The sequence below is a fragment of the Pseudonaja textilis genome, chromosome 10, assembly GCF_049901715.1.
Source record: "Pseudonaja textilis isolate UNSWEBS1 chromosome 10, rPseTex1.2, whole genome shotgun sequence".
NCBI lineage: Eukaryota > Metazoa > Chordata > Lepidosauria > Squamata > Elapidae > Pseudonaja > Pseudonaja textilis.
This window is the reverse complement of record NC_141999.1, coordinates 22,475,351-22,502,804: the sequence shown is the minus strand read 5'-3', so window position 1 is coordinate 22,502,804 and position 27,454 is coordinate 22,475,351. Positions and strand designations below refer to the sequence as shown.

The 27,454-nt window shown below is 47.7% G+C and overlaps 4 protein-coding genes and 1 long non-coding RNA gene across 16 annotated transcripts in view; 4 read left to right on the top strand and 1 right to left on the bottom strand.

Moving 5' to 3' along the window:
• Positions 1 to 6,201, top strand: part of CLASRP (CLK4 associating serine/arginine rich protein) — a 31,048-nt gene extending 24,847 nt beyond the window's left edge. For 5 of the 8 annotated variants that reach the window (XM_026715514.2, XM_087940162.1, XM_026715517.2 and 2 more), the window contains exons 17-22: positions 2,512 to 2,572; positions 2,699 to 2,757; positions 3,705 to 3,751; positions 3,839 to 3,921; positions 4,726 to 4,750; positions 5,986 to 6,200. In XM_026715514.2, coding sequence (XP_026571299.1) covers positions 2,512 to 2,572; positions 2,699 to 2,757; positions 3,705 to 3,751; positions 3,839 to 3,921; positions 4,726 to 4,750; positions 5,986 to 6,028 — 318 coding nt within the window. In that variant the 3' untranslated portion in view covers positions 6,029 to 6,200. Of the gene's footprint in view, positions 1 to 2,511; positions 2,573 to 2,698; positions 2,758 to 3,704; positions 3,752 to 3,838; positions 3,947 to 4,725; positions 4,751 to 5,985 lie in introns of those variants that run through there. The other 3 variants (XM_087940167.1, XM_087940166.1, XM_087940165.1) reach the window with 2 other exon arrangements.
• Positions 6,202 to 7,447: 1,246 nt separating this feature from the next.
• Positions 7,448 to 21,333, bottom strand: GEMIN7 (gem nuclear organelle associated protein 7). Of its 4 annotated transcripts, none has more exons than XM_026715522.2 (2): positions 20,970 to 21,333; positions 7,448 to 8,725 (listed from the first exon to the last, which is right to left on the bottom strand). In XM_026715522.2, the coding sequence occupies exon 2, from the start codon at positions 8,711 to 8,713 to the stop codon at positions 8,333 to 8,335; it is 381 nt and encodes a 126-aa protein (XP_026571307.1). In that variant the 5' UTR covers positions 8,714 to 8,725; positions 20,970 to 21,333; the 3' UTR covers positions 7,448 to 8,332. The 4 variants fall into 4 exon arrangements, with proteins under 4 accessions (XP_026571307.1, XP_026571306.1, XP_087795396.1 ...); XM_026715521.2 differs by having other exon boundaries at positions 7,448 to 8,722; XM_087939270.1 differs by having other exon boundaries at positions 7,448 to 8,722; positions 20,980 to 21,216.
• On the top strand, positions 9,381 to 11,462 carry LOC148124980 (uncharacterized). The gene is made up of 2 exons (XR_015744707.1): positions 9,381 to 9,960; positions 10,052 to 11,462. It is a non-coding gene; the product is annotated as an uncharacterized LOC148124980 (long non-coding RNA).
• On the top strand, positions 13,282 to 18,790 carry LOC113446077 (bone morphogenetic protein 2-like). Of its 2 annotated transcripts, none has more exons than XM_026715519.2 (3): positions 13,282 to 13,667; positions 15,103 to 15,449; positions 17,751 to 18,790. In XM_026715519.2, the coding sequence occupies exons 2-3, from the start codon at positions 15,110 to 15,112 to the stop codon at positions 18,626 to 18,628; spliced, it is 1,218 nt and encodes a 405-aa protein (XP_026571304.2). In that variant the 5' UTR covers positions 13,282 to 13,667; positions 15,103 to 15,109; the 3' UTR covers positions 18,629 to 18,790. The 2 variants fall into 2 exon arrangements, with proteins under 2 accessions (XP_026571304.2, XP_026571305.2); XM_026715520.2 differs by having other exon boundaries at positions 13,284 to 13,667; positions 15,088 to 15,449.
• A 590-nt stretch (positions 21,334 to 21,923) lies between the features above and the next one.
• PPP1R37 (protein phosphatase 1 regulatory subunit 37) overlaps positions 21,924 to 27,454 on the top strand; it is a 39,305-nt gene continuing 33,774 nt past the window's right edge. Inside the window, 1 exon segment of the mRNA XM_026715299.2 lies at positions 21,924 to 23,979. Coding sequence (XP_026571084.2) covers positions 23,244 to 23,979 — 736 coding nt within the window. The 5' untranslated portion in view covers positions 21,924 to 23,243.

The following is a 27,454-nucleotide window of genomic DNA, read 5'->3' as shown; positions in this document are numbered from 1 at the left end:
CGTTTTGGAATGCTGCCCTGTGCAAACAAGATTTGAAAGCCTCTCGGGTTCCTGGAAGGATTGCAGAAATCTGGAAAGGCAAAAGGGCTTTTTGCTTTTTTAAAAAAATAAAATAAAATTGGCTGATCATTCTGATCCTTGTTCAAATCTCCAGAAGGGGAATTGGCCTTCCTAAAAACAACTCTGACACGAATGTCAGAATTTTCATGACATTTCGTGTTGTGCTTGCCCTTCTTTTCTCATGTGCTACCACGTATACTGCATTTTTTTTAGTTTTTTTTTTTAAATATTCCGCCTTTTATTATTTTTACAAATAACTCAAGGTGGCAAACATCCAAGACGCCTTCCTCCTCTTGTTTTTCCCACAAAAACAACCCTGCGAGGTTGGGTTGGACTGAGTGAGTGACTGCCTCAAAGACATTTAGCCAGGTTTTCATGCCTAAGGCTGGACTAGAACTCTCCGTCTCCTGGTGATTGGCCCAAAGTCACCCAGTCAGCTTTCATGCCTAAGGCTGGACTAGAACTCACCGTCTCCTGGTGATGGCCCAAAGTCACCCAGTCGGCTTTCATGCCTAAGGCAGGACTAGAACTCACCGTCTCCTGGTGATCGGCCCAAAGTCACCCAGTCGGCTTTCATGCCTAAGGCAGGACTAGAACTCACCGTCTCCTGGTGATCGGCCCAAAGTCACCCAGTCGGCTTTCATGCCTAAGGCTGGACTAGAACTCACTGTCTCCTGGTGATTGGCCCAAAGTCACCCAGTCAGCTTTCATGCCTAAGGCAGGACTAGAACTCACCGTCTCCTGGTGATTGGCCCAAAGTCACCCAGTCGGCTTTCATGCCTAAGGCAGGACTAGAACTCACCGTCTCCTGGTGATTGGCCTGAAGTTACCTACCCAGCTTTCATGCCTAAGAGTGTTTCACTGTTTCCTGCTTTCTAACTTGGTGCCTTAACCACTAGATCAAGATAGTTTTCGGCTTTTTTTTCACAAAAAGGCCAGGATGACTGACTCCAACAATTTATACATTTAAATGGCCCCAGATATAATCTGTTTTTATGTCACACCTCACCAGTCGATCCGTATCAAAGAAAAAAAAAAATTGCACCGGCATTTTAAAACAGCAGAAAAACTGCGTGTTTGCTATTAGCATATTGTAACAACCATAATGAATTTTTTTTTTTAAAAAAACAAATCTTTTGCAACACAGTTACGGCTTGGAAATGAACTCTTGAGTCAGTACTGTTGTGTATATGTAGTTATTGTGTTTGGGTGTCGGGGGGGGGGGGAGCCTTTTGTCTGATCATATAGTGAACTTTTGCATTTTTGAGTTCTGAAGTTGCTCGCCCTGTGCTCTTGCTCCTTTTTATATCCCTGAAATAAGCTGCCTTTAAAAAAAAAAAAAATCCCTTCAAGCTCTGATTTTTTTTTTTTTGCTAGTAACAGTGATAAAGTTGGAAGGGACTTTGGTGGTCATCTAGTCCAACCTGCTCTCACGGGAGACCCTATACCATTTCAGACAAACGGCTTCTCCAGTCTCTTCTTAAAAGCCTCTGGTGATGGGGGCAACCACAACTTCCAAAGGCAATTTGTTCCACTGCTTAATTGTTCTCACTGTCAAAATTTTTTTCCTTAGTTCCAGGTTGCTTTTCTCCTTGATTAGTTTCCACCCATTGCTTCTTGTCCTGCCTTTGGGTGCTTTGGAGAATAGCTTGACTCCCTCTTCTTTAGGGGCAGCCCGTGAGATATTGGAAGTGTCAGGATTCCGGCAGTTACCCCCATTTTAAATCATGAGTATCGAGCCAAACTTCCAAACCTTGAAAAGGGTTTATTGGGAGTTAACATGTCCTGCACTGCCTGCACTGGGTGTAGCCGACTGAGACACATAATTCATTGTCACCCTTGACCCTGGTTTTCGCTCACCACTCCCTGGGTGTATCGTAATTCCTATTCTCCAATGGGACACTTCCGTAGCCAAGAGGCATCAGTCATGCTCTCCAGTTAGAATTTTGCATGGCAGAAACTTCGGTCGCCTAGTTACTATCTTTGAAAACATTTGTGGAATGCACTTTTGGTTTTGCAAGCTGTAGCACTGCTCCCTTCTCCCTTTCTGTTGGCAACTCTAAAAAGACCACAGAAATATTGACAAAGAAGACTGCTATCACGTCACCCCTAGTCCTTCTTTTCACATAAGACTTTGGTTGGTTCTTTGTGGGTCCTTTGAGCGGGGAAAGAGAGGATTTCCCCTCCTGTTGGGACACCCAGTAACATTTTGGGCAGAGCCAAGTAGCTGGCAGTCCCTGGGAACTCAAAATACAGGCTTTTCATTCTTGTATATATAACAGTGAATGGCTGTCTTGTTGTTCACATCTCTTTCCCCACCCACCCAATTACAATAATACTTTATTTATAGGAGACCCTTGTCTTTCTCCACCTATGCCTTCCCCGAATGGACGAAGGAGCCGAGGCCTGGGGCAAACTTTTTAATACTTTTCTGTTTGCTTCTGCTTATAGCCAAAGCTGACTCCGCAGGAGAAACTCAAGCTCCGAATGCAGAAGGCGCTTAATCGGCAATGTAAGCACCTTTGGGGTGTGCGCAGGGCAGTGGCTGGGACCGATCTGACCCAGGGGACCCCTCTCCCTTTCCCTCTTTTCTCCTCCCCCCCCAAAAAACCCTCCCTGTTTTGCTCTGCCTCTTCAGTTAAAGCAGACAAGAAAGCAGCCCAGGAGAAGATGATGCAACAGGAACACGAAAGACAGGTAAGCAGGAAGCCGACCAATTGGCCCTGGGCAGCAGCTGAGTTAGGCCCATTGTAAATGCTCAGTAAGAGGCCACGAGTCGAGGACTGCCTGTAGAAAGCTGCACTGTTGGTTGCTACGTGTCGACGTTCCAACTAACCCAACTCCAAACCAATAAACCCCGGGACAAAGCAGTTCCTCAAAAGTCCCGATTTATTAGAGTTTGTTGTCAATGTTCCAGAAAACCTCCATTCCAACCAATAACTCCCGAGACAGGCATCTTCTCAAAAGTTCTGTTTCTTTGGATAAACTGGCACAACTGGGGAATCCCGAATCTGAAAGTTCCGGGCTTCCTTGCAATAAGTAAAAACTACAAATCCACCCCCTGCACCCATTACATGTCCCAATCCCCATCCGTCCAAACTTGAGACTTCACCCAGGTGCAGAGATGACACGACCTTGACTTAGAAGAAGAATGTTGTTATGTCTAACCACATACACTCCAAGAAATCCCCCCCCTCCCATTTTCCCAGCCTCAAGAATGTGGCAGTGTGGAAGCATCTGGTATCATGGCTTCCAAAACTGACAGTTGTCATATTGGCACATCTGGGAAAACCCGAATTCTGAGAGTATCCGGGTTATCCCTTCCCAAAAGAAAAATCAAAGATCCATCCCCTGCCCCCACCAGTCCATCACACGGCCCAATCAAATCGCTATCCCAACTGGAGACCTTCCTCCAGACGCTCCTCTCCAGGTGCAGGGCAACATGTCCTTGACTCTTGAGAAAGAATGTTGTTGAGTCTAATCTTTCAGCTCTCTATGAAATCCCCCCTCCCAAATTCCCAGGCACTAAATGTGTCAGCCTCGAAGCTTCCAAGTAAAATATGGTTTCCAAGGCTGATACTACGAAGATGCCCCAGGTAGATTTCATCCTTGGGCTGACTGGACTTCCTTCTCCTCCCTTCCAGGAACGAGAGGATGAGTTGCGTGCCATGGCTCGGAAGATCCGGATGAAGTAATCTCTTGGATTTTCTCGTCTTTGGGGTGGGGTGGCGGGGCGCCTCATCCCTGCTGAGATCCCCTTTTTTTTCCTTCTCTGCAGGGAGCGGGAACGGCGGGAGAAGGAGCGGGAAGAGTGGGAGCGACAGTACAGCCGCCACAGCCGCTCGCCTTCTCCGCGCTACAGTAAGTGCTGCCTGAAGGACAAAATGTTTGAAATGGTGTGGTGCCAGACTCAAGTGGCACGCCCCAGCCGAGTGGTACATTCTGCGAGAGCGTCGGGAGTACGAGGAGGCTGGAGCCAAGCCTGGTGGTGTATATAAATGCGGGAGAGCGCACTGCCCCAAGGGTGCCATGAGTTTTCACAAGTAATCTTTGACTTGCTTAGGGCAGGGATATCCAACCTTGGCAACTTTAAGACTTGTGGACTTTAACTCCCAGAATTCCTGAGCTAACATGACTGGTGGAGGAATTCTGGGAGTGGAAGTCCACAAGTCTTAAAACTTGCCAAGTTTGAAGACCCCTGATCTACAGTCTTTATCTTTTATCTCTCTCTCAGATAGATATATATATATATCTTTCTAACCCAAGGATCTTCAAACTTGGCAAGTTTTAAGACTTGTGGACTTCCACTCCCAGAATTCCTGAGCTAACATGACTGATGGAGGAATTCTGGGAGTGGAATCACAAGTCTAAAGCTGAGTCTGAAGACCCCTGACAGTCTTTATCTTTATCTCTCTCTCAGATATATATATATATATCTTTCAAGATCTTCAAAGCTGTCAAGTCTGATTCCACTCCCCCTGATCATGACTGGAGGAATTCTGGGAGTGGTCTTTATCTCTTTATCTTCTCTTCTCTCTCTCCCTCTCCCTCCCCCAAGGGTCTTCAAACTTGGCAAGAGGGAACTAAAACTTATCGTCTCCCTGATGATAGGCCCAAAGTCTGCCAAGCTGACGTTTATATTATTTGTTTGTATTTGTTTTTCAGGTCGAGAACACAGCAGCTCGAGAAGGTAAGGCCACTTTTTATCTACTTAAGGGGTGCTGAAGGGGCAAACATGGGGCAGAATGAAGGAATATAGACATCATGTTGAAACTGGCAACTTCGGAAATGAATGTTTATCAGCCATTGGAGGAGGAGGAGGAACTGATGTGAGGTCCCCGAGGCTTTGTTTTGAATGCAAGGACGCTGCTGAATCGAGGCACATTTATTTTTTTAAACTTATTTCTATGCTTCTACAATCCAAAAGGGATTTAATATTTTACTTAGTGGGAAAAAGTGCAAATTAAAACCCCATCTGGTCCATTGATGCATCCAAGAGGCACTCCAAAGCTTCTGTAAAACACAGAAGGCCGTTTTTTTTTTCCCCCTTTGCATTTGCTCTTAATCCAGGGGTGGGGGAACTATGGCCCCCTTTAGGATCTGCAGGCATCAGTTCCCAGAATTCCTCGATTGGGAATTCTGGGAATTGAAGTCCACAGTCCATAGTCCCCCATTCTTGCTCTACTTGAAAGGCACCAGATTCGGGGAGCCCACTTGAGTCTGAAATACAATTCTCCCCCAAAGCCATCAGTGGGTTAATCTGTTTCCCCCCCAAAATATGACCTACCCTGAAAGTAAGTCCTAGCTTGATTTTTTTTTACACGTGAGCCCAATATAAGCCCTACCCCCCCAAAATAAGCCCTAATTAAGATCCTGCCTGCTCCAGAGCGGACAGGTAAAAATTAAGCTAGGTGGGGATGGAGGGGGGTGGAGCTGCCCTACTACTTACCTTTGGACAGTTGTAGCCAGGCCTCGCACACCCCGACACCTGCCTTTCCGGCCCATCACTTCTGCAGCTAGCAAGGCTGGCAAGGCTTTCCTGAAGGCCTCTGCAGCTGGTAACAAAGTTCTGGATCGATCCAGAGCTCCGTTATTGCCTGCGGATGCCTTCAGGGAAGCCTTGCCAGCCGCAGAACAAGAAATTCCTGAAGGTCTCTGACAGCGAAAAGGAGACCCGCGCGGGTTAGGGGGGGGGTGAATACATGCAAGTGAAGTTAGTCAGTGGATGACATTCCCCAAAAATAAGACCTGGTGCCTTTTTTGGTGGCAAAAAATATATAAGACAGGGTCTTATTTTCGGGGAAACACTGTATGTTTGTGTCTGAATAATGAAAGGGGAACTGAGCCAGGAGTCCTATTGCTGTTCCCCGCCATGTTTTCCACTTCCCTTCATGTCTTTGTTCTTCGGTGTTTTGTTTCTCGCAGGCACTCGCGGTCACGATCCCGGAGCCCTCACTACCGCCACTAGGACGAGTTCCTGGCGCAAGGCCAATGCTGCTGACTTCTCGCCCTGCTGGCTCTCTCCGCCCCCTGGGCCCCCCCTCCCCCCGCCGGGAAGGGCTCACGTTAATCCTGCCGTGTAATAACGCTGTACATTGCTGTTTTGGGTTTTTTTTTTGTTTTTTGTCAGAAAAATAAAATTAAAAAAAAAAAAAGGCAAAGAGGTTCAGGATGTTAGCCCTGTGCTGCTGATGCCCTCCCTCCCTCCCTCCCTCCCTCTAGTTCAAAGGTCTCCAAACTTGGCAACTTGGAAGACTTGTGGACTTCAACTCCCAGAATTCCTCAGCCAGCAAAGCTTTTTAAGATTTGTGCATCTCAACTCCCAGAATTCCTCTGGCTGAGGAATTCTGGGAACTGAAGTCCACAAATCTTCAAGTTGCCAAGGTTGGAGACCCCTGATCCAGATCTATGGAAGAAAGGCAAGGAGTGGGCGTGACCAAAGGCTGGCTGAGGAATTCTGGGAGTTGAAGGCCACAAGTCTTCAAGCTTTGCTGCCTGAGGAATTCTGGGAGTTGAAGGCCACAAGTCTTCAAGCTTTGCTGCCTGAGGAATTCTGGGAGTTGAAGGCCACAAGTCTTCAAGCTTTGCTGCCTGAGGAATTCTGGGAGTTGAAGGCCACAAGTCTTCAAGCTTTGCTGCTTGAGGAATTCTGGGAGTTGAAGGCCACAAGTCTTAAAGTTGCCAAGTTTGGAGACTCCTGCTCTAGTTGTAACATGTGTTAAAAAAAAAAAAAAAAGCACTAGAGATGGAGACATTTTCTTGCCTGGTTTTGAAGCCTATGTACAGTAGTAAGGCTCCTGCAGGTGGATTTGGATTTGGGGGTGTGGAAATCAAGCATTTTACACTTTCCCTGCCCCCCCCAACCCCAATAGGGGTACTCCTCGACTTATAACAGTTCTTTTAGTGACCATTCAAAGTTACAATGGCACAGAAAAAAAAGTGACTTAGGACCACTTTTCACACTTAGGCCCATTGCAACACCCCCATAGTCACCCGATCAAAATTCAAAAAGCTTGACAACTAGTTCATATTTATGACGGTTGCCGTGTCCCGGGGTCATGGGATTCCCCTTTTGTGACCTGACAAACCAAGTCAATGAAGAAGCCAGATTCATTTAACAACCCTGTTATGAACTTAAAGCCTGCAGTGATTCACTTAATGACTGTGGCAAGAAAACTCATAAAAGGGAGCAAAACTCAGTGGAGTTGTCTGGCCGAGCAACAGGAATCCTGGGCTCCATTGTGGTTGTTAGTCCAAGGACTTTTGTTATTGGAAGTACAGGTAGCCCTCGAGTTATGACCATAATTGAGGCTCGGGATTATGGTTGTAGGTGTCAGGTTTGCGGCAGTTTCCCCCAATTAAATCATGAGTCTCGAGTCAAACTTCCAGAACTTCAAAAGGATTTATTGGGAGTTGATATACTGGCACTGCCTGGGTGTAGCCGACTCTGAGGGACATCATTCATTATCATCTTTGACCCTGGTTTCCCCCCACACCCCCATGGTGTATCATAATTCATATTCTCCAATGGGACACCTCCATAGCCCAGAATCATCAATCAGGGTCTCCAGTTAGAATTTTGCCCAGCAGAAACTTCCATCACTTAGTTACTATCTTCGAAAACATCTGTGGAATGCAGTTTCGGTTTGCAAGCTGCTGCACTGTTCCCCCTCGCTTTCTGTTGGCAAAGACCAGAGAAAGATTTTATGAGTTGACTGTAGGTTTTGATGGCTGTAAGGGGGCCACTGCATAACTGGACCTGATTTTACTACATGTTTGGGGTGGCCGTTGTAGAGTGAGGCAGGTAGGCGGCCATAAAACAAACCTGTTGTTTCCCACGGGGAGTTTTTTGCCAGGAGCTGAAAGCAAACAGCCCCTTCCAGACAAAAATGTTGTAAACTGCAGTCTTGTGACAGCGGCCTGGTTGCTGAGCACCCAAAATGCGGGCCTCTGACCACCGAGGTAGGGACATTCACACGTGAAAACTGGGTCTTAAGACCCTTTTCCGGAATTTGTCATAATTTTGACAGTCACTAAGTAACTGGTCATAAGCTGAGGACTACCTGTAGATGGATTGCTGAGCTCTTAGCAGCCTCCCGTTTCTGGAGTAGCTGCTCTGATCTTACAGAGAAATCCCGGTGGCTTCGTTTGTGGTGGGTGTCGAGATTCATTTTATTTTAAAAGCTGTGACTCAAAACCAACACCGAATGTCCGGACGCAACTCTGAGTCTCGGCCATCATCTGAGGCTCTCCTATTGGAAGAGGTCGCCCTTCAGGCTTCAAAGGAATACGCGATAATGTCCGAGCAACGCAGGAGGGCCTCCCTCTGAACCCCCAGAGGAGTCTGAAGCTGGGAAACGTGGAAGTTCAGGATGTCGATGTCCGAGGCGCCAAAGAAGGCCGTGACGTTGACCTTCTCGTACATGGTGAAGTTCACGGGCTGGCCAGCCATGGCCAAGAGGCTGCGTAAGTAGCGTTCCCGTAGAGCGACCCGTGCTTCTTGCTCCTCCTCTAGGACGGCCGGGTCCTTGTATGCTACGGAAGGCAGGCTGCTGGGCCCCAGAGCCTGGAAGCGAGGGGAGCTGGGATCAAAACCGCGGCTTGACCCATCCGGTCCCCGGGGTAGACGGAGGACAGACACGGCGGCGCTCATCGTCGATCCCTGCTTGAAAAGAAAATAAAGGGAATGCCATTATATTCGGAATTAAAGAGAATAAACAACGGGGCTGAGGCCCTCCAGGTGTTTTAGATCGGGGTCTCCAACCTTGGCAGCTTTAAGACTTGTGGACTTCAACTCCCAGAATGCCCCAGCTGGCCATGCCATGCCCAGCTGGGTGAATTCTGGGAGTTGAAGTCCACAAGATTTAAAGTTGCCAAGGTTGGAGACCTCTGTGTTCGAAGAACAGATAGTACAAACTTAAGACTCTCAACATAGACTTAAGGGTACAGATTTGGAGTCAAAACTCAAACATGTCAAAATTTGCAATTCTTCTAAATCCTCGTTCTTTGGCTAAGGAATCTGGGAGTGCTAACTTGGCTCCCCTTGGAGCTTGTTTTCAAAAGGGAGCTGGATTTTCCTGCTTTGCTAGAAGACATTTCGCTCCTCGTCCAAGAAGCTGCTTCAGTTCTGGCTGAATGGTGGAGGGTGGAAGGGTTTGTAGTCCTTGCATATCACCTGGTGGTTAGCCCACTTTCTGAGAGTTGCTGAGGCTGCTTGGAGGTTTACCTGCGCCCTCGGGGGGTCACCCAAATCCTGTAGTCTGCGGTTTTTTTCTTCATTTCTTTTTTCCTGGAAATCCTTTCACGCTCGTCACTTGAAGGAGGTTGTCGGAGTATGAAACGATTTCCAGGAAAAAAAAAATTGCAGATTACAGGATTCAGGTGACCCTGAGGGTGCAGGATAAACCTCCAAGCAGCCTCAACGACTCTTAAAAGAGCGCTAATGACCAGATGACTGCAAGGAATAAAAATCCTTCCCTCCTCCACCATTCAGTCAGAACTGAGGAAGCTTCTTGGAGGAGAAGCGAGACTTCTTCAAAGAAAAACCAGAACGTCCAGTTGCCTTTTAAAAAATAAAAAATAAAAACCTGCCCTAGCTGGCAATCCTGCCTGCCCGTCCAGCCCATCCTCTCTGCAAACTGCTGGACACCACGGAGTTAACCGAGGCTTACAACAGCCTTGTAAACAGGAAGTGCAGCTGCACAAGGACAGCCTATTTTCCAACTCTGGATGGTGGCGGCACCAAGTTGACGCTTCCTCGCTGTGCCAACATCCCCTCCGGCAGGCGGCCAAGCCCAGGTCATCGGCAGAGAGGATGTTTTCCACAGTCCACGACCGGGGAAAGCGAGCAGCGGCCAAGGACGACTGCCAGCCTCCGAGGGAAGGCAAGACGGCAATGCGGTGGGAGGGGAAAAAAACGGCTGCAAGAGCCCTCCAGACTTATAGGCCGCTTCACAGTGCTTTACGCCCTCCCTCCCCGCCAACAATCCAGGTCCTCATTCTACTGACTTCAGGAAGAGGGAAGGCTGAGTCAGGATTGAACGGCTGGCAGTCGGCAGAGTTTGCCTGCAATGCTGCATTCCAACCACCAGGGTCCACATGTGGCTTGGATCTTTGACACCAGCCTTTCCCCAGGCTGGCTTTTCATGTGTGACCCGATCCGCCTTCTCCAACTTTCTCCATCTTCCACAGAATTTGGGACTGTGAGACCCCAGGCGTCACCCGGACACAAAGCGACGAGCATCCAGCCCATCAAAGGCAGCTTGCAAGAACAAAGTCTCTCTTGTAGCAGCAGAGGGCTTGATACAGGTAGTCCTCGACTTGCGACCACAAGTGAGCCCAAAATTTCCTGCCTGCTAAGCGAGGCAGTTCTTGCGTTTGACCTCATTTTACGACCTTTCCTGCCACAGTTGTTAAGCGAATCACTGCAAAGTTAGTAACGTGGTGGTGAAGTCAATCTGGCTTCCCCACAGATGGTCGCCACAAGTTGATCACATGACCCCAGGACACTGCAACCGTCATAAACACGAACCAGTTGCCAAGTGTCCGGATTTTGACTGTGTGTCTATGAAGATGCTGCACCCATAGTTGTTAATTGTGAAAAATGGTTTTAAGTCATTTTTTTTCAGTACCGTTGTAACTCCAAATGGTCACTCTACGAATGGGTTGTAAGTTGAGGACTACCTGTATACACTGGTCCAATTCACCGCACCAATCTTGCCTTTTTTCAACCACAATGGTCCCGTACATACAAAACGGCCCACTCTGCTCTGGCCAATTCGGGAATTCTCTTGTTTCAAACTGGACCTGGCTGTGCTTTTAAAACAATTCGGGCACAAGAAAAGACGGCCAAGCAACAACCTCTTCTTTGAATAAACCAGGATAGTCAACCTCTGATTGTGCCTCTGATTCAGAGCGACAGTCCCAATGCATCAGATTGGAAGGATGCCGGCTTAAGGAACCACAATTAGCTTTCATTCTATAACTTCACAATTAAGACAAGAGCAGCAGCTTAATAATTCTTGTTGCTGTCACGAAGAGTCATAGAGAGTATTTTAACTTACTGCAACCTGTGTAGGGTTTGCCACTTGCACAGGGGCAGATAGGACAGCACTCCAGAGGGTTAATGTCATTGTCCAGAAGATCATTGGTTGCCCTCTCCCCTCTTTGGAAGAGCTTTAGAGCTCCCGCTGCCTTAAGAAAGTTCAAAACATCCTAAAACATCCATCTCATCCTGGGCACCCTTTTTTTGAACTATTACCATCTGGCAGACGGTACAGGACAATAATAAAAACAAGGACAAATAGGCAGAAGAACAGCTTCTATCCCAGGGCAGGAGCTCTCTTGAATTCTAGTGTATAGGGCAATATCAAGGGTTTTCAATACAATTGTATAGAATTTGAGGGGTGTGTGTTTTATTTTTTTATGTATAATGTACACTTAAGAGGGCATTTAATTTTAGTTGTACAAAGTGCAGTGACAATAAAGTAAACTATTAACTGAAGGGGTGTCCAATCCTGGCCACTTTTCAGACCTAAAGGTTCCAACTCTCAGCATGGCTGGCTGGGGAATTCTGGGAATTGAAGTCCACAAGTCTTTAAAAGTGGCCAAAGTTGGACACCCCTGCTGTAGCGTATCATGGGCAGCTCCATCGTGGCCCGATGTGTTGAAGAAGAATCAAAAGAGCCCCAGGCAATGTTGGCTAAAGGATAAATTAATTGGTGTCCCATGTCCAGAAAGTTAGCCCCAAAGGGGTTACGCTCTCCTGGTGCATGATTCAGCCCTGAGGGGCAGTTGAGCCATAGTGACCACCCTCTGCTCCGATGACCCTCTGGAGACGTGGCTGAACCCAGGCACGGGCACTGGGAATATCACGTATGCCTTCTAAGCACGAGCAAAATATTTTGCAACTTTCGCTTCGAGACACAGCCGGGTTTCTGGGACGGAAAAGTCCAGGTTTAAGTCTCAGGAGACACACACACACACACACACACACCAGCCACCAGTCCCTGGTCAGACAACATTCCTGCATGGTGTGTTTGTTCCAAATGGCCTGCGCTGGCTGAAGGCCTCTGGCTTCCCTCTCTTCTGTTTATGCGCTGTTTATGTGCTCTTTCCACAGACGGCTCCTTCTCCGAGTGTGTTGTCTGGCAGGAAGAGAGGAGCTTCCTGGCCGCTGGAAGCCCTCTCCAGCCGGCCTGATAAGAACCCAGCTCAGGCCGGCTGCACTCCTGGGCAGGGGGCCAGGGTGTGTGTGTGTAGCGGGGGTGGGTGGGTGGGGGATATTTTTATTGATTTTCTTTTCTTTTGGCAAGGCTGGCTTGGGTTGCGATGTGGGCTGCTGGTGGAATGTGACCCGAGGTGGACAAACGTTAAAAGAAACAGCTGCGGGGGGCTCGTCATAAAAGGCAGCGTTGATTTGGGGATGCTCTGCAGGGGTAACAGCAACACCCATCCAGGGACAAAGGGCTAGCAAAGCTGGGCAATGGTGGGATTCAAAGTATTTTATGACCGGTTCCATAGACGTAGCTTGGTGGGTGTGGCTTGGCTTGGTGGGCGTGGCAGGGGAAGGATACTGCAAAATCCCCCTTCCTTCCCCACCCCACTAACCTGCTTTCCAGCTCTGTTCTCCTATGCAGGGCAGCAAAAGAAGACCCAGCCAATCATGTGTGGGCATGGCTTGATGGGTGTATTCTGTGGGTGTGGCTTGGTGGGCATGGCTTGGTGGGCGTGGCAGGGGAAGGATACTGCAAAATCCCCCTTCCTTCCCCACCCCACTAACCTGCTTTCCAGCTCCATTCTCCTGTGCAGGGCAACCAAAGGAAGACCCGGCCAATCAGCTGGGACTCGGGAGGCGGAGCATAGATGCGGGCGGAGCCAGTCAGAGGTGGGATTGGCCGGTTCTCCGAACTACTCAAAATTTCCGCTACCGGTTCTCCAGAACCGGCTGAATCCCACCTCTGCCTCTGAATCTAGGCCATGGCAGCTAAAGTACGAGGGCTGGCAGAATGAGCCTCAGCCCGGGTTCACACCATGACATCTGAACATGGCCCAGTGTAGCAAGGCTTTCTTTAATGTTTGGCCAAGCGGGGTGGTGGGGAAAAGCAGCTCCCTTCTGTGCTGCAGGCTATCTGGGAAACAGATCTGGGAAACTACCAGGATGGAGCTCCGAAGGCCCCCCCTTCCATATCTGGGCCCGATAGATGGCACCTGGGGGCTTCTCCCGAGAGAAGCACCACTGTGGTGTTGCTCCAGAGAGCAAAGGAGCGGCAACTTACAACAACTTGTTTGTTCTGGCTCCGGCCACTTTGCCTGGTTGACATCACATCCTGAGAGCGTGGAGAGAAAGCGGCACCTCCGCCGGCACGGGGTGGGCACAGCCCAGACCATCTGAGCGACGGCTGGGGACCTGCTTTCTCTCATTTGAAGAGGACGGGGCAGGAAGGAGGACGGGGAAATGCCAAGAAGGGTCGCTCTGCCCGAGAGGGTTTCCTGCTATGGGTGACCCAGAAGAGCTGGGAAAAGCTTGAAGAGCAAGAGGACGAGCGAGAAGCCATTAAGGGGGGGAAAGGAACATGGATTCTTGCCGAGAACCTCAAGTTTTGCAAGTAAGTAGACCTTCGGGACAAATGGGGGTGTGTGTGTGTGTGTTTTGAGGGGGTTAGTTAGAAAGAAAACAGGACTACAAAGACAATGCTTCTTTCTTTAGTAAGCTGGCCTTTGGGAGGAGCACAAGCAGTCCTCGACTTGCAGCGACTGAGCCCAAAAGTTCTGTTGCTAAGCGGGGACAGTTGTCAAGTTGAATTTGGTTCCATTTTCCTTGCCACGGTGGTTAAAGCCTGAGGTCTCCAAACTTGACAACTTTTAAGACTTGCGGACTTCAACTCCCAGGATTTCAAGTCCACAAGTCTTAAAAGTTGCCAAGTTTGGAGGCCCCCGGGGTTAAGCAAAATCGCTGCAATGGTTCAATTAGCAACACCGGTTGTTAAGTGGCTCTGGCTTCTCCTTCCATCCAAAGGTTACAAAATCAGGCTACCACAGCTCTCAGAAAGGTGAGCCAGTTGCCAGGCTCATGTAAATTTTAATCACATCACTCTGGGGAGGCTGCATTGGTCGTAAGTGTGAAATCCGATTATAAGTCAACTTTTCCCACCAAATGCTGTTTTAATTACGAAGAGCCACTAAACCAAGGGTCATCCAACTTGGCAAGCTTTAAGACTTGTGGACTTCAACTCCCAGAATTCCTGAGCTAACATGACTGGAGGTCAGAAGGAATTCTGGGAGTTGAAGTCCAGTCTTAAAGCTGTCAAGTTTGAAGAGCCCCTGCACTAAACAAACTGTTGTAAGTTGAGGACTCCGTGCTGACAGGTATTTTTGTTGGTGGTGTTATCTACCTATGACCTGCTGTTTACATGTTACACTGTGAGCTTCTGCCCCGAAGACAAACTCCTCGAGTGTCCAATCACACCTGGCCAATTAAAAATTCTATTCGCTGTATTTTCTTTGCAGAGTGGACGCCGAGAATTTCCTTTTTTAATGTGTGCCAGTGAGTTCACAGAAATAAAAGTGGCAATAAAGGTTATTTATTTATTTATTGAATTTATATTGCTGCCTATTTGCCCATGGCGTCTCGAGGCGGCTTACAGAATGTAAAACCATAGTTAAAATAAAAGAAAAACAATAAAAACTAATAGAAAGAATCAAATTAATAAAGTACAATAGAACAAAATTTGGAAAAAAATAAAATAAAAAATCACCCGCAACTCTCACCCGCCCCCCGCCCTGCTGACAGCAGATCCCATGAGCCATTTGAAGGGCTCCATCCCACTCTGGGTCCCCCAGGCCTGCTGGCAGAACCAGGTCTTCAGTGCCTTCCAGAAGAGTATTAGAGAGGGGGCCATTCTAATCTCTGGGGGAATGATGTTTATCTTATCTTACATGCTATATTCCAAATGATGTTTCTCTTATATGCTATATTTATCAATCATTCTCTCTCTCTCTCCCTTTCTCCCTCTCCTCCTTCACCAGCCCCAACTTCTCCAGTTCCACAATGGTTTCTGGTAACTTGTCTGTTGGGGTGATTTTACTCGTACCTCTCGCCTTCTGGGCATCTGAGAGTCTTCAGATGGCATCCCCAGGCACTGCGGAGCCCGCAAGCAAACGTATCCCGGAGCAACTTCCCCTCCAAACCTTCCAAAGTGTTCTGTTGAAACGGCTGGGCTTGCAAAGGCGCCCAGACCCCAAACCCAAATTGCTGGTCCCCCAGTACCTGCTGGATTTATACCGTTTTTCCTTGAGGCGGCTTCCAGCCTCTCCAAAGGACACCGAGCAACCCTTTCTGGAGGCTCGAGCGGCGACAGCCAACACCGTGCGCACCTTCCATCATGTTGGTGAGACCCTTGCTCAATTTCCCACCGTAAACAGGGCTGAGGGAGGAGCGAGGGGAGAGAAAGGCTGGATCTCTTTGGGAACCGAGGCACGAAGATTAAGGTGGCGGCAGGAATCGGCACGTATAAAATTCCCTTGAAAAAAGAGACAAGGGGCAGAAAGCCACAAGTGCTTAAGTGGGAAGGACTTAGCTCAATGGATAGAGCCCAAGTTGGCAAGCTAAAGATCCCAGGAGCGAATCACCAGCTACTTCCAGGCCAAAAGTTTAGGTCGGAGACAGGGTGAAACCTCTTCGTAAGAATCTGCGGCCTCTAAAGCAACCAGTGCCAAGCTAGGCAGATCTTCAGCCTGACTTCTTTTAACTCTTTTAAATATTCCCTGGCAGACCCACCAAACGACATGACCCAAAATTAGAAAGATTGAATAGAATGAGCTAGAAGGGACCTTGGAGGTCTTCTAGTCCAGCCCTCTGCTCAAGCAGGAGAACCTATATCACCTCAGACAAGTGACTGTCCAGTCTCTTCTTAAAAACCTCCAGTGATGGAACGCCCACAACTTCTGGTGGCCAGCTGTTCCACTGGTTAATTGTCCTCACTGTTAGGAAGTTTCTCCTTAATTCCAGGTTGCTTCTTTCCTTGGTTAGTTTCCATCCATTGCTTCTTGTCCTGCACTCTGGTGCTTTGGAGAATAGCTTGACTCCTTCCTCTTAGTGACAGTCTCAACTTTTTTTTTTTTGGTAGTATGGTGACCAAAATTGGTTGCGGTATTCCAGGTGTGGTCTTACTGGTAAAGGTAGCAATACTCCACGTGATATCAATCAGCCAAATGCCTAAAGGCTTCCCCAAGAGGAGAAACAGACCCAGTGGCCTTTTGCAAAAGGACTTTTGGGGCAACCAGGGCCTGGATGACTGAAAATCTTCACAGACATTTAGCTTCCCCAACTGTATCTATGGAAGTCACTGTATTTTGTTGTTGTTTACTCTTGAAAATGGGGGCCTTGTGCTTTCACTGCTGAGGTGAGAACTGGGCTAAAAGACGTTAATTTGGCTTCTGGTGCCATCTATGGAGCAAGGAAAGCAATGGTCTCCCCAAAGATTGGTTGACTGCCAATTTCAGCGGCTAAAATATTCTTCAGTTCAGAGAAAAGAGTGTGTGTTAAACTGGCGACTTCCTTGTGTGGTTGTTCTTTTACAGCCACAGAAGGAAGTTGCCGGTCTCACCCGATAAGCCATAAAAGTAAATGATGTGTTTCGAGCTTGCTCCAAAACTTCCGTTTCTTCTTAAGGCAAAAGCATTGAGGCTTAAATGTAATTGGCTTTGGATCCCATTCTAGCTAGTCAATGTTCCTCTTCTGGCAGGGGAATGGTCCTTAACATGTGGGCCGTCGCAACTGGGCTGTGGCAAACAGATGGCAAGCATGCTCACTTGCACAAATAGTGGGTGAGTGCACATGCACTCCTTTTGCATGAGTGGCAGGTGTGCACGCACACCCCCAGTGCAAACAGAGCTGTGTGCATATTTGCCGGCCGCTTGTGTGGACCATTCCTCCCTCCCCCGCCCCCTGCAACTGGACTGCAAAGCTGGAAAAGTTGGGGAACTCTGCCTTACGGAACCAAAGACTAAAACTTCTATTTTAAAGGCAATTCGGTAGTTCTCGACTTAACAACCATTTCTTTAGCGACCGTTCGAAGTTACAATCGCAGGGGGGAAAAAAGTGACTTATGACTGATTTTCACACTTATGCCTGTCGCAGCCTCCTAGTAGTGGTCACATGATCACAATTCAGGCACTTGGCAACTGGTTCATATTTATGACGGTCGTTGCAGTGTCCTGGGGTCTCACATGACCACCGTTGTAACCTTCCCAGCCGGCTACCGACAAGCCAAGTCACTGGGGGAGGGGAGCCCGAGTCACTTAACAGCCTCATGATTCAGTTAACAACCATAGCGATTCACTTAACAATCAAAGCAATCTGCTTAACTGTGGTTAAAAGGTTGTAAAACGAGGCATGAGGCACAACCTACTTAACTGTCTTTGCTCAGCAAAGGAAATGGTGAGCTCCATTGTGGTCGTAAGGCAAGGACTACCTGCTGCAGGTGCTGTTTTCTAGATAGAAGTGACAAGGAAGGGGATGCTGTTGTCTCCTGGCCGCACTTGTGAGCTTCCCAGATGCAACTGGTTGGCTGTAGAAGGACATAAACAGCAGGGGAAAAGACTTCCTGCCAACTCCAGCAAAGCAGTTATTTGATTCGAAATGTCTGTCCCAATTTGTCCTTACTTCTGCTCATTTTTTTCGCATTTAGAGGATTTGGCGCATGTCTCTGAAGGCGCAGGAAATTCGTTCTACTTCCTGTTCAACCTCACCGTGCTGCCTTCGGAGGAGGAGCTGACTGCCCTTGAGCTGCGCCTCTACCACTCCCCTAAGGAAAGTCAGGGCTTATATATCCACGTTTACCATGCTGTGGATCCCCCACCGGTGTCCCCAAACAAAAGCCAGCTCCTCACGTGCAAATTTGTGACGCCCAGCCAGCCCAAATGGGTGAGTTTTGATGTGACGGCTGCTTTCCAGGAAGCAAGAGAACGGAAGCATAACCTGGGGCTTCTGGTCGAGGTGCAGCCTTCGAACCGCAGCCGCGATCTTCCGTGCCAGCAGACTTCCCTCCGGGCAAGACGCTCTCCTGGCCAAGAGGAGGCTCAGTGGGCTCTTGAAAGACCTTTACTGGTCACCTACAGCCATGACCAAAGAGGGCAACCTCTGACCCACCGAAAAAGGCAAAGCAGAAGCCACCCTGTTACAGGCAGGGGAGCGACTAAAGTCCCGGCCTCTGCCAGGAAGCACAAGCGCCTGAGGCCGAAGATGAAAAGCAGCACCGGGTGCAGAAGGCACCGCCTGTTTGTGGATTTCAAGGCGGTGGGGTGGAACGACTGGATCATTGCTCCCAGTGGCTACCATGCTTTCTACTGCGCGGGGGACTGTCGCTTCCCGCTGGCCGACCACATGAACTCTTCCAGTCATGCTGTGGTGCAGACCATCCTGAACTCGGTGAACGCCAAAGTGCCCAAGGCGTGCTGTGTCCCCACAGAGCTCAGCCCCATTGCTATGCTTTACCTAGACCAGAACGATATGGTTGTCCTCAAGACCTATCAAGACATGGTGGTGGAGGGATGCGGGTGCCGCTAGAAGCCAAAGTGCACAGGATGGTTTTTCCTCAGTATTAGGAAAGAAACTAGGGGAGTCTCTCAGTAAAAGTGACGGACAATAAAGTTGGGCCTGTCAAAGGCATTTCATGTATTGTTGCAAAAGGTCAGTACAAAATCACCGCAGGCAAGGAGCTAAACAGGATCTTCCCCTGCGGAATTAATTTATTCCCAAAGATCAGCAATAGCTCAAGGCTTTTACAATGATATCTTCCCACAGGGGCCCCATTCTGCAGGACCCTGTTGAAAACAGGACGGTTGTTGTGATTAATCTCATGGGTGAGCAATTAATCATTTTTGCCTGCCACCTTTTAATGCAACTATCGGTCAACAATCACTCTGAATATAATGTCACTTTCAACTAGCAGGGACTATGGGAGCTGGAGCACAAAATAACTGGGATGCATGAAATTACCTGCCCCTTGTTAACGAGTATCTACATATTCTTACAGACATGACAGCCATCAGATGAACAATACATGAAATATTTATCAAGCCTATCACAATAAGAGCCCAGGCCAAAATTAAAACAAGACAGACATGCTGAAACTAAGAGCATAACTAAAACATAACTAAAGAGAAAGATATCCATGAAATGATCATTCGATAATACTTTGTTTTCTGTATTTACACCCGTTTTGTAGCTTTGGGTAATTTCTCCAGTCAAAATGTTGTTTTAATCAGAATTATGAAGGCAAATATTTGGCACATAAGTTTCTTAAGCGGTAGAACAATCCAGTCTTTCAACTGCATGCAGCTTTTTACCCATCATTTTGGCTGCAATCTCATGGGGCCTTAGAAGGTGGCACAGAATGATGGGTTTCCCCAGATCATTACTCTCTGGTCAGAAAGGGAATGGAATCTAACACAAAGAGTCTTCTTGAACCCATCATAACATTATCATAACATCAGGGTCTCTGACTGTTGTAGGAAATTTGAGGAAACCCAAAATGCTTGGGCAACTGTGCTACGAACTAGAGAGGTCCAACTGCCACCTCTGTGGGTTCGTAACACGTTGTCCAGGAATAGTGAATTTCCTCAGATTTGATACTGAGGGAACATCAAAATTTGAACACACAACAATCTGGTATCTAACCTAGCGAATCAAAAGCACTCTGAGACATCCCATTAAACCAAACAGCCACAGTCTAGTTCCTAACTGGTCATTACTGACCATTACCTAAGTGGGGTGAACCCAGCCACATGTGTCTTATACAATGCACATAATCCAGATGGAGGCTACATCCCACGTGGCAATAAACAAGCCTGGTTAACCATCATTTGTTTACATCAAGCCATCCACGTTAACAAAAAGTTAATAATCCATAAAAGCAATTCCTGGTTTGTTTGGGTTTTGGGGGATTTTTTTTGTGCCTCTCCCCCCAGAGGTGGGGGAGGCACAAAACAAACCAAGATTCCAATTTCCTATCTACCTTGTTTCCCCCGAAAATAAGACCCCGTCTTACCTTTTTTTGCCACCAAAAAAAGGGCACCAGGTCTTATTTTCGGGGGATGTTATTCACTGACTCACCTCACTTGCATGCGTTGTCCCTCCTTTTCGCTGTCAGAGGCCTTCAGGAACTTCTTCTTCTGTGGCCAGCAAGGCTTTCCTGAAGGCCTCTGCAGCCAATAACAGAGCTCTGGATCGATCCAGAGCTTTGTTATCAGCTACAGAGGCCTTCAAGAAAGCTTTGCAGAAGAAATGGGAGGGCAAGGCAGGTGTGTGTGGGGGAGCAAGCCCTGGGTACAACAGTCCACAGGTAAGTAGTAGGGCAGCTCCACCCCCACCCTAATTTTTACCAGTCCACTTTGCAGTGGGCGGGATCTTAATTAGGGTTTATTTTAGGGGGGGGGGGTAGGGCTTATATTGGGCTCGTGTGTAAAAATCAAGCTAGGACTAACTTTCAGGGTAGGTCATATTTTCAGGAAAACAGGGTACAATGTGCATAATCCAGATATGGATTATAACCCATAAAAGCAATTCCCGTTTTGAGTTTGAGTTTTTTTTGTGCCCCCCCGCCAGGTGGGGAAGGTACAAAACAAACCAAGATTCTGATTTCCTATCTAAGAAACCCTAGTTTAAAAAAGAGTTTTCTGGGCTAACAAAGGGTTTTTTTAAAAAAATCCTGGCTTGGTTTGTTTCATAGCACACTTAGAGCCGAAAATCAACCACGGGGATCAAGAGATGGACGGGATTAAAGGCCCAGCAGGGTAAGGAAGCCTAATAATTATGACGCCTGGTTGGGATACCTAACCCTAACGACCTCCCCTTGGCCCAGAAAAGTAACATTCCCGTAAAAACTCTATAATTCACGTGAACTAACTTGCACGCGCCTGGCTGGAATTAGCTCCTCACGAGAGCCTCAAATTCGCTCCTCCTGAGGCGACGAGAAACCGACAAGATAACGGTGAAGAGAAAAGCGACGCGACCTCTTTGCCCGGAAACACTTGAAGCTCTTCCTTAAGCCAATCCCTTAAACGGTTAGGTCCTCTCTGGCCAGAGGAGGACTGCCAAATCTATGACCTTAGTCTAATGAGCCGGGAGACCAGCGAGGCGCATGCGCCGGTCAGTCATTCTTTTTTTTTTTTTCCTTGTTCCCACTCCCACCCCCCACCCCCTCCCCTTACGAAGCCTTGGGAAAGTGAGCTGAGAAAGCGTGAGCTTCTCGTCAGTCAGGCGGGTTGTGTGTTTTTTTTTTTTTTTTGGCTCAGTCCGCTTCCCTTATCGGCATATTCGAGATCCTCTTTCGGTCTCGCCCGGGGGCTTTCTTTTTGAATTTTGCGTTTTTAAAATCCGGTTTCACTCTCCGCTCTGAAACCACCCGGGGTGAGATTTTTTTTTTTACAGGGTTTCCCTTTCCTCGAGGCGCCGTGTGAAGAAAAACAAAAAAAAAGAAAAACAAAACCGAAAGTGCGGAACGGAAACCCAAACCAGGCGCTTTCACTCCCTGGAGTCGGGGAGGGGAGGGGGCGAGCGGGGAGGGAGGCCAGCCAGGAGGAGCGGGGGGGCGGGGGTGAGAGAGAGAGAGAGAGAGAGAAGGAGGGGCCGCTTCCTCCGCGCGCTGGCTCGCAAAACCCGCTCGCCGATTCGCCAAACTCCCACCGGCCGGGTTTAAAAAAAAACCAAAAAACAACGCGGGACCTTCCTTAGGGAAAGCCCGGTGTGGGAATCCGAGTGCCGCCTCTGGATGAGGAGAAAAGAGCGGGAAGGAAAGCCGAGCCGCGCCGGGCAGCGCTTTATCGAAAGTGCGACGGCTGATGCGGAGGCCGCAAGCGCACTTAGTCCTGGCGGCGGCGAAGGGGAGAGAGAGAGAGAGAGAGGCGTCTTCTTTGCGTCCCACCTGGCTGAGGCGACGGCGGGCCTTAGTCGCCGCTTGCGCCGGCTGCTCCTCCTGCGCCGTTCCCTGCCTCGCCAGCGGCTTTGGGCCTCCCTCCCGTCCTCCTCTCCACCCCCGAGTCCCGGCTCTCCTCCTCTCCCCACCGGGTGCGTATATTCCTCCCGGGCGGCCTCTCTTCTGCCGCCGCCCCCCCATCCCAGCGAAGTAAGTGGGGAAGGGGGTCTCCAGTCCCCGCTCCCTGGGAAGAAAGCCGTTCTCCTGGGCGGGATCCTCTCTCTCTCTCTCTCTCTCCTTCGCTTGGAGTTTCTGCTTGCCTGCTTGCTTGTTTTTCTTTTTTATCTGGAGAGGTTCCTTCTCTGCATCCCCGGCTTGCCTCCTCCCCAGAGACGTCCCGTTCCTGCACCCCCATTGGACGGTGACTTCCCCTTTTTTAGAAATATATATATTTCTATCCTCCTCCCCGCCCCCAAGATTGGACGCAGGGGATAATTCCCCCCAACTTTTCCTTGCACGTGCATGCTTCTGCAAAGAGCAACAACACCCCCTCATTTATTGTTATTTTTAATTCTTTTCTGCACCAGAGTCGATTCTCCCCCCCCTTTTTTTTTTCCTGGTGCTTTTTGGTTTGACTTCTGACAGCTCCGCCTTATTTATTTTGTGGGCCTCGAGGGTTTCATGCTTGTGTAAACTTTTCCTTCCCTCTCTTCCCTCTTTGCTGGGGTGGGAGAAGAAGCTGCTGCCAAGACGGATTTAGGTTTATTGAAGCTCCGATGCATTTCCGGCTTAGGCATACCTTGCCTGATCTTTTTTTACTGGGAAGGATAATGAAACCGAACCGTTTTCTCTGTTTTGCAGGCTAAGGAAGGGATTGCTGGGATCCATCCTCCGCTCCCCTCATAAATTCATCCCTCTCCCCAATCCGGGCTGTTCCCTTCATGCTGTGTGTCTCTTCTAGCAGTCGCTTTCTTCTAATATCAAACAAGGGGTTTACACAGAGAAAAAGAGAGGGCCTTGCGTTTTGTCTCTCTTCCTCCTCCTTCCCTGCCCCCAATTTCTTTTAATCTTCACTCATGCTTCATGTAGCAGCTTCCTTTGGTCCAACAAGAGCTGGGTCTCTTTACCCCACTGCTTATAGGGAGGAGGCCTGGAAAACGTGAGAGCTTTCCCTCCCCCCCCCCCTTTTACCTGAAGGAGTGGGCAGCAAAAGATAGGAAGGGAAAAGGTGAGTTCTGTCCCATCAGTAATGACTCCAAAGGACTCATGAGAAGGGAAGAAGGAGCTCCCCCTTTGACAGACCCCCATCTCACCTGCCTGGCTATGGAGTGTGTGCAGGTTTCACCTGTGCAGCAACAAAGCAAAGCTGCTGAGGGGGACCGTGTGTTGCTGCTGCTGCCTGCCCCTGCTGTGCGGAAGGAAGAGGAGATCCTTTTGGGGGGCTCTGACCCCTGGCCTGCTTCCCAACAAGATGGTATGAAGACGTTTCAAGACACTAAGGAGTTTTGTTCCAAAAGTACAGAGACCCTTCCCTCCCTCCAGGACCACCCTTATGTCCAAGATACTGTAGAGCGTTGTGCCTCATGTTCTTTAAAGGAGGACCCGAAAGAGACAGAGAGTTGCGACGGGACAGAGGAGGACTTGAACCATCTGCAGGAGGCTTTTAACCATCTGCAGGAACGGTCGCCGGTCAACGAAGCGGCTGGCGGCAACTCTTTGGTCGCAGAACCTCTTGGGATGATCGCTCAAGAATGCCTTAGGGACAAGGAACGGTCTGCCGCCGAGCAAAATAACCATTTGCACGACAAGGCTGAGTCCTCTTCTCAGAGCTGCTGTTTAAGCTTGGAAGCACCACCAAGTGGGGACACACCAGCAGGTGACTTGTTAAGTCAAGGTTCTCCATCTATGGATGAGGGGAAGCTCAGAGCAAAGCACGTGACTTTCCCTTCCGATGAAGACATCGTGTCTGGTGCTGTGGAGCCTAAGGACCCTTGGCGGCATGGTAAGCAAAGACACCCCCGTTCCCAATACTCTCTTGGGGCTTGCAACTCATTGTGATGACGATGATACGATCTGTTCAGTCAAGTCTTGGTGGTTCTAAGGGCCAGGACTCTCCACCTCTTCTGATTGTGCATGACTTCTTTGAGTCGTTCTATGCTCTCTAGCTGATGTCAGCATTGATGGTGTGCAGCCACTGTGCTCTCTTCCTTTTCCAAGCATAATTGCTTTCTCCAGTGAATTTCCCCACATGATATGGCCAAAGTAAGCTAGACAGCAGTTTTGTGATTTTCTTTTGTTTCTCTTTCCAGTGCAGTGCTTGTTAGTTACCTTTAGCACCACAGCTCAAAGGAGTTCAAATCTAAGACAGTTCTGTTAAATTTGAGAGAGAGAGAGAGAAGTTAATTAAAAAAAACAGCCAATTGCTAGGGAGGGAAAGCTCTTGAAAACAGACTTTTATTGAGTAAATCATAAAAGGAGGCAAACTGGCACATCTCCATACACTAAAAATTGTAGTTGCTATAGTGACGGTATCATGCGTTTCCCCAAAAGTGCCAGTTCAGGATTGTTCAGGTTTTCAGAGATGTAATAAGGTTGCTGACATTTGTTTTTAGCACATTTACTTTACCTGAATTAGGCCACAGTTAAAAGTGGGCATAGTTTTGTTTAAATTAAAAACTCCAAATGTTGGCAATCTTAATTTTAACTAATGAGACTGAAATTTAATTACTTCACAGCCAATAAATGCTTACGTTGTTTCCATGTACATCTGTGACAAGGAAAAATAAAACCTCACAGGCACCAAATGAACAAAAACCAATTTTGTTTTTAAATATCCTAATTATCCGGTTTTCTAAAACATCAATAAATGCCACATTTTACCCATGAAATTATTCTTTTTGAGAAAGGCTTGCCAACAAAAGGGCAGAAGAAAGTTGGTTTTCTCTTCCAGACTTTGGACACTGCATTCCCTTTGTGTAAATAACAACCCTGAATTTGTGGGTGTATCTTAACAATCTATAACATGAACGGTTAAGTCAAATTTAATCACGGAATGTCTTGTTTGTCACTGAACTCCGATTTTCGAGAATGAATTAATCATAAAAATAGTGCTGCATTAATGTTTTAATAAGACCAGTTTTGGTCTCTCTGTGTGTATAATGTTTTAATAACTTTGTCTATGGCTACTAATGTCCCTATTTACCAAAGGAATTGCCTATGAATGATTTCTCTTAAGAGTGGGAACAGTGAAATCCATGGCTCAGGGAAATATGGTGTGGTTGGACAATATAGTCACATGGTCTTGTGTGGTTTCAGTCACCATTATTCTTCCTGCCTATCTTTTTTATAATCTCTATATAGATATATAGATTATACAGGTAGTTCTTGACTTAGCAACAGCTCATTTAGTGACTGAAGTTACAAAGGCACTGAGAAAAAGTGACTTACCATTTTTTTATACTTACGACTACTGCAACATCCCCTTGGTCACGTGATCAAAATTCAGACGTTTGCCAACTGACTCATATTTATGGCGGTTGCGGTGTCATAGGGTCACGTGATCCAGAGGTGGCATTCAGCAGGTTCTGACCAGTTCTGGAGAACCGGTAGTGGAAATTTTGAGTAGTTCAGAGAACCAGCAAATACCACCTCTGGCTGGCCCCACCCCCCATCTATTCTCCACCTCCCGAGTCCCAGCTGATCGGCTGGATCTTCTTTTGTTGCCCTGCACAGGAGAACGGAGCTGGAAAGCAGGTTAGTGGGGTGGGGAGGGAAGGGGGATTTTGCAGTCTCCTTCCCCTGCCACGCCCACCAAGCCACACCAACAGAACCAGTAGTAAAAAAAATTGAATCCCACCACTGATGTGATTCCTTTTGAGACCTCCTGACAAGCAGAGTCAATGGGGAACCCAGATTCACTTAAGAACCACATTGCTAACCTAACAACTGCAGTGATTCATTTAACAACTCTGGCAAGAAAGGTAGTTAAAACAGGGCAAAACTCAACTATCTCGCTCAGCAACAGAAATGTTGGGCTCACTTGTGGTTGTAAGTTGAGGTCTACCTGTAACTATAGAAAGCTCCATTAAACAGTTTATGGTGTTTTTATTGAGATAATTACAATACGTATATATCTTTTCTTAAAAGGCAGAGCATCCTTTGAGATCTGCTTAATTCTTGGTAACCTCTTGGATTTATCCATATAGTTTTTCTAGAAACTGTACAGAAGCAGTTTGATGTTGCTGTCTGGATTTTTTTTTTTTTTTTTTGCCTAAAATGTCCCAGGAGTGAACCCTGTTCTCACCAGTATAGTGAATAGAAGTGGAAAAGCTGTGGAGTTCTGGGTTGATACAAATGTCCCGGTGGTTAAAAAATAAATAAATGTTCCAGTCCTAATGATGACGCATACTCTATGAGAATTAGTAATAATTTCTATTTCTCCCATTTTCATTGGGTTGTCAACTGATGCGCAAATAGCTGAGATGGTGCGTGATTCACTATTTCGGAAGTGTAATGTTGCAAAGCGAGATTTATTTCAGAGAGTCAGGCTGTCTAAAGGACTTTTATAAAAAGATCGCGTGTTGTTGTTTTGGCCCAGGTCCTTGGATGCAAATTTTACAGAACTCTCTGCAGGGTGTGTGTGTGTGTGTGTGTGTAACAGTAATGTACTTTCCCTTTACATTGTAAGCACATGATCTCTGTCAAAAATCACAAGATGTTTTTCTCTTCGGAAACTTCGAAAGTTCTTTTAGCTCTAGCGTTATGTGGGTGGGGGTGTGTGTAAGGGTAATGTTGACTTTTCTGTATTTCTCTGTGATATTGTGAGGATTTTTCTGTGCTGGTTGGTGGTTAGTCTCATTCTTTAGTTGCAGCATGAGCACGGCCTGAGGCAATTTGGAGTAGAGTGGGGGAATATTTTTGATCGGGTTGACTGAATTCTTTGTCTTGAGATATAAACGAACACGTAGAAATGGAATGCACTGACGTTTGTCAGCACCAGGAATGCACCTACACTACAGATTTTAGAAAAGGCAGATTCCCTCCCCCTCCTCCATCAGCTGACTACGGTCATAATCCTATAAGCATCTTAGGGTTGCCTTCTTTAACCTATAGATGTCTAGGACCTAGGAGAGTTGGATTGGGGAAGTAGGTTCAGAATATTCTCCTCTTCCTCCAGTCTTTTCCTTTCTCGGCCAGCTTTCATGCCTAAGGTGGGACCAGAACTCCCAGTCTCCTGGTGATCGGCTCAAATTCACCCAGCCAGCTTTCATGCCTAAGGTGGGACTAGAACTCCCAGTCTCCTGGTGATTGGCTCAAATTCACCCAACCAGCTTTCATGTCTAATGTGGGACCAGAACTCACCGTTTCCTGGTGATTGGCTCAAATTCACCCAGCCAGCTTTCATGCCTAAGGTGGGACTAGAACTCACTGTCTCCTGGTGATTGCTCAAATTCACCCAACCAGACATCCTAAGGTGG

Excerpts from the sequence above, each read along its gene's own strand:
- GEMIN7 (XM_026715522.2), bottom strand. The coding sequence starts at position 8,713 with ATGAGCGCCGCCGTGTCTGTCCTCCGTCTACCCCGGGGACCGGATGGG.
- LOC113446077 (XM_026715519.2), top strand. The coding sequence starts at position 15,110 with ATGGTTTCTGGTAACTTGTCTGTTGGGGTGATTTTACTCGTACCTCTC. Across the intron at positions 15,450-17,750 it reads GCGCACCTTCCATCATGTTG|AGGATTTGGCGCATGTCTCT; the intron begins GTGAGACCCTTG and ends TTTCGCATTTAG.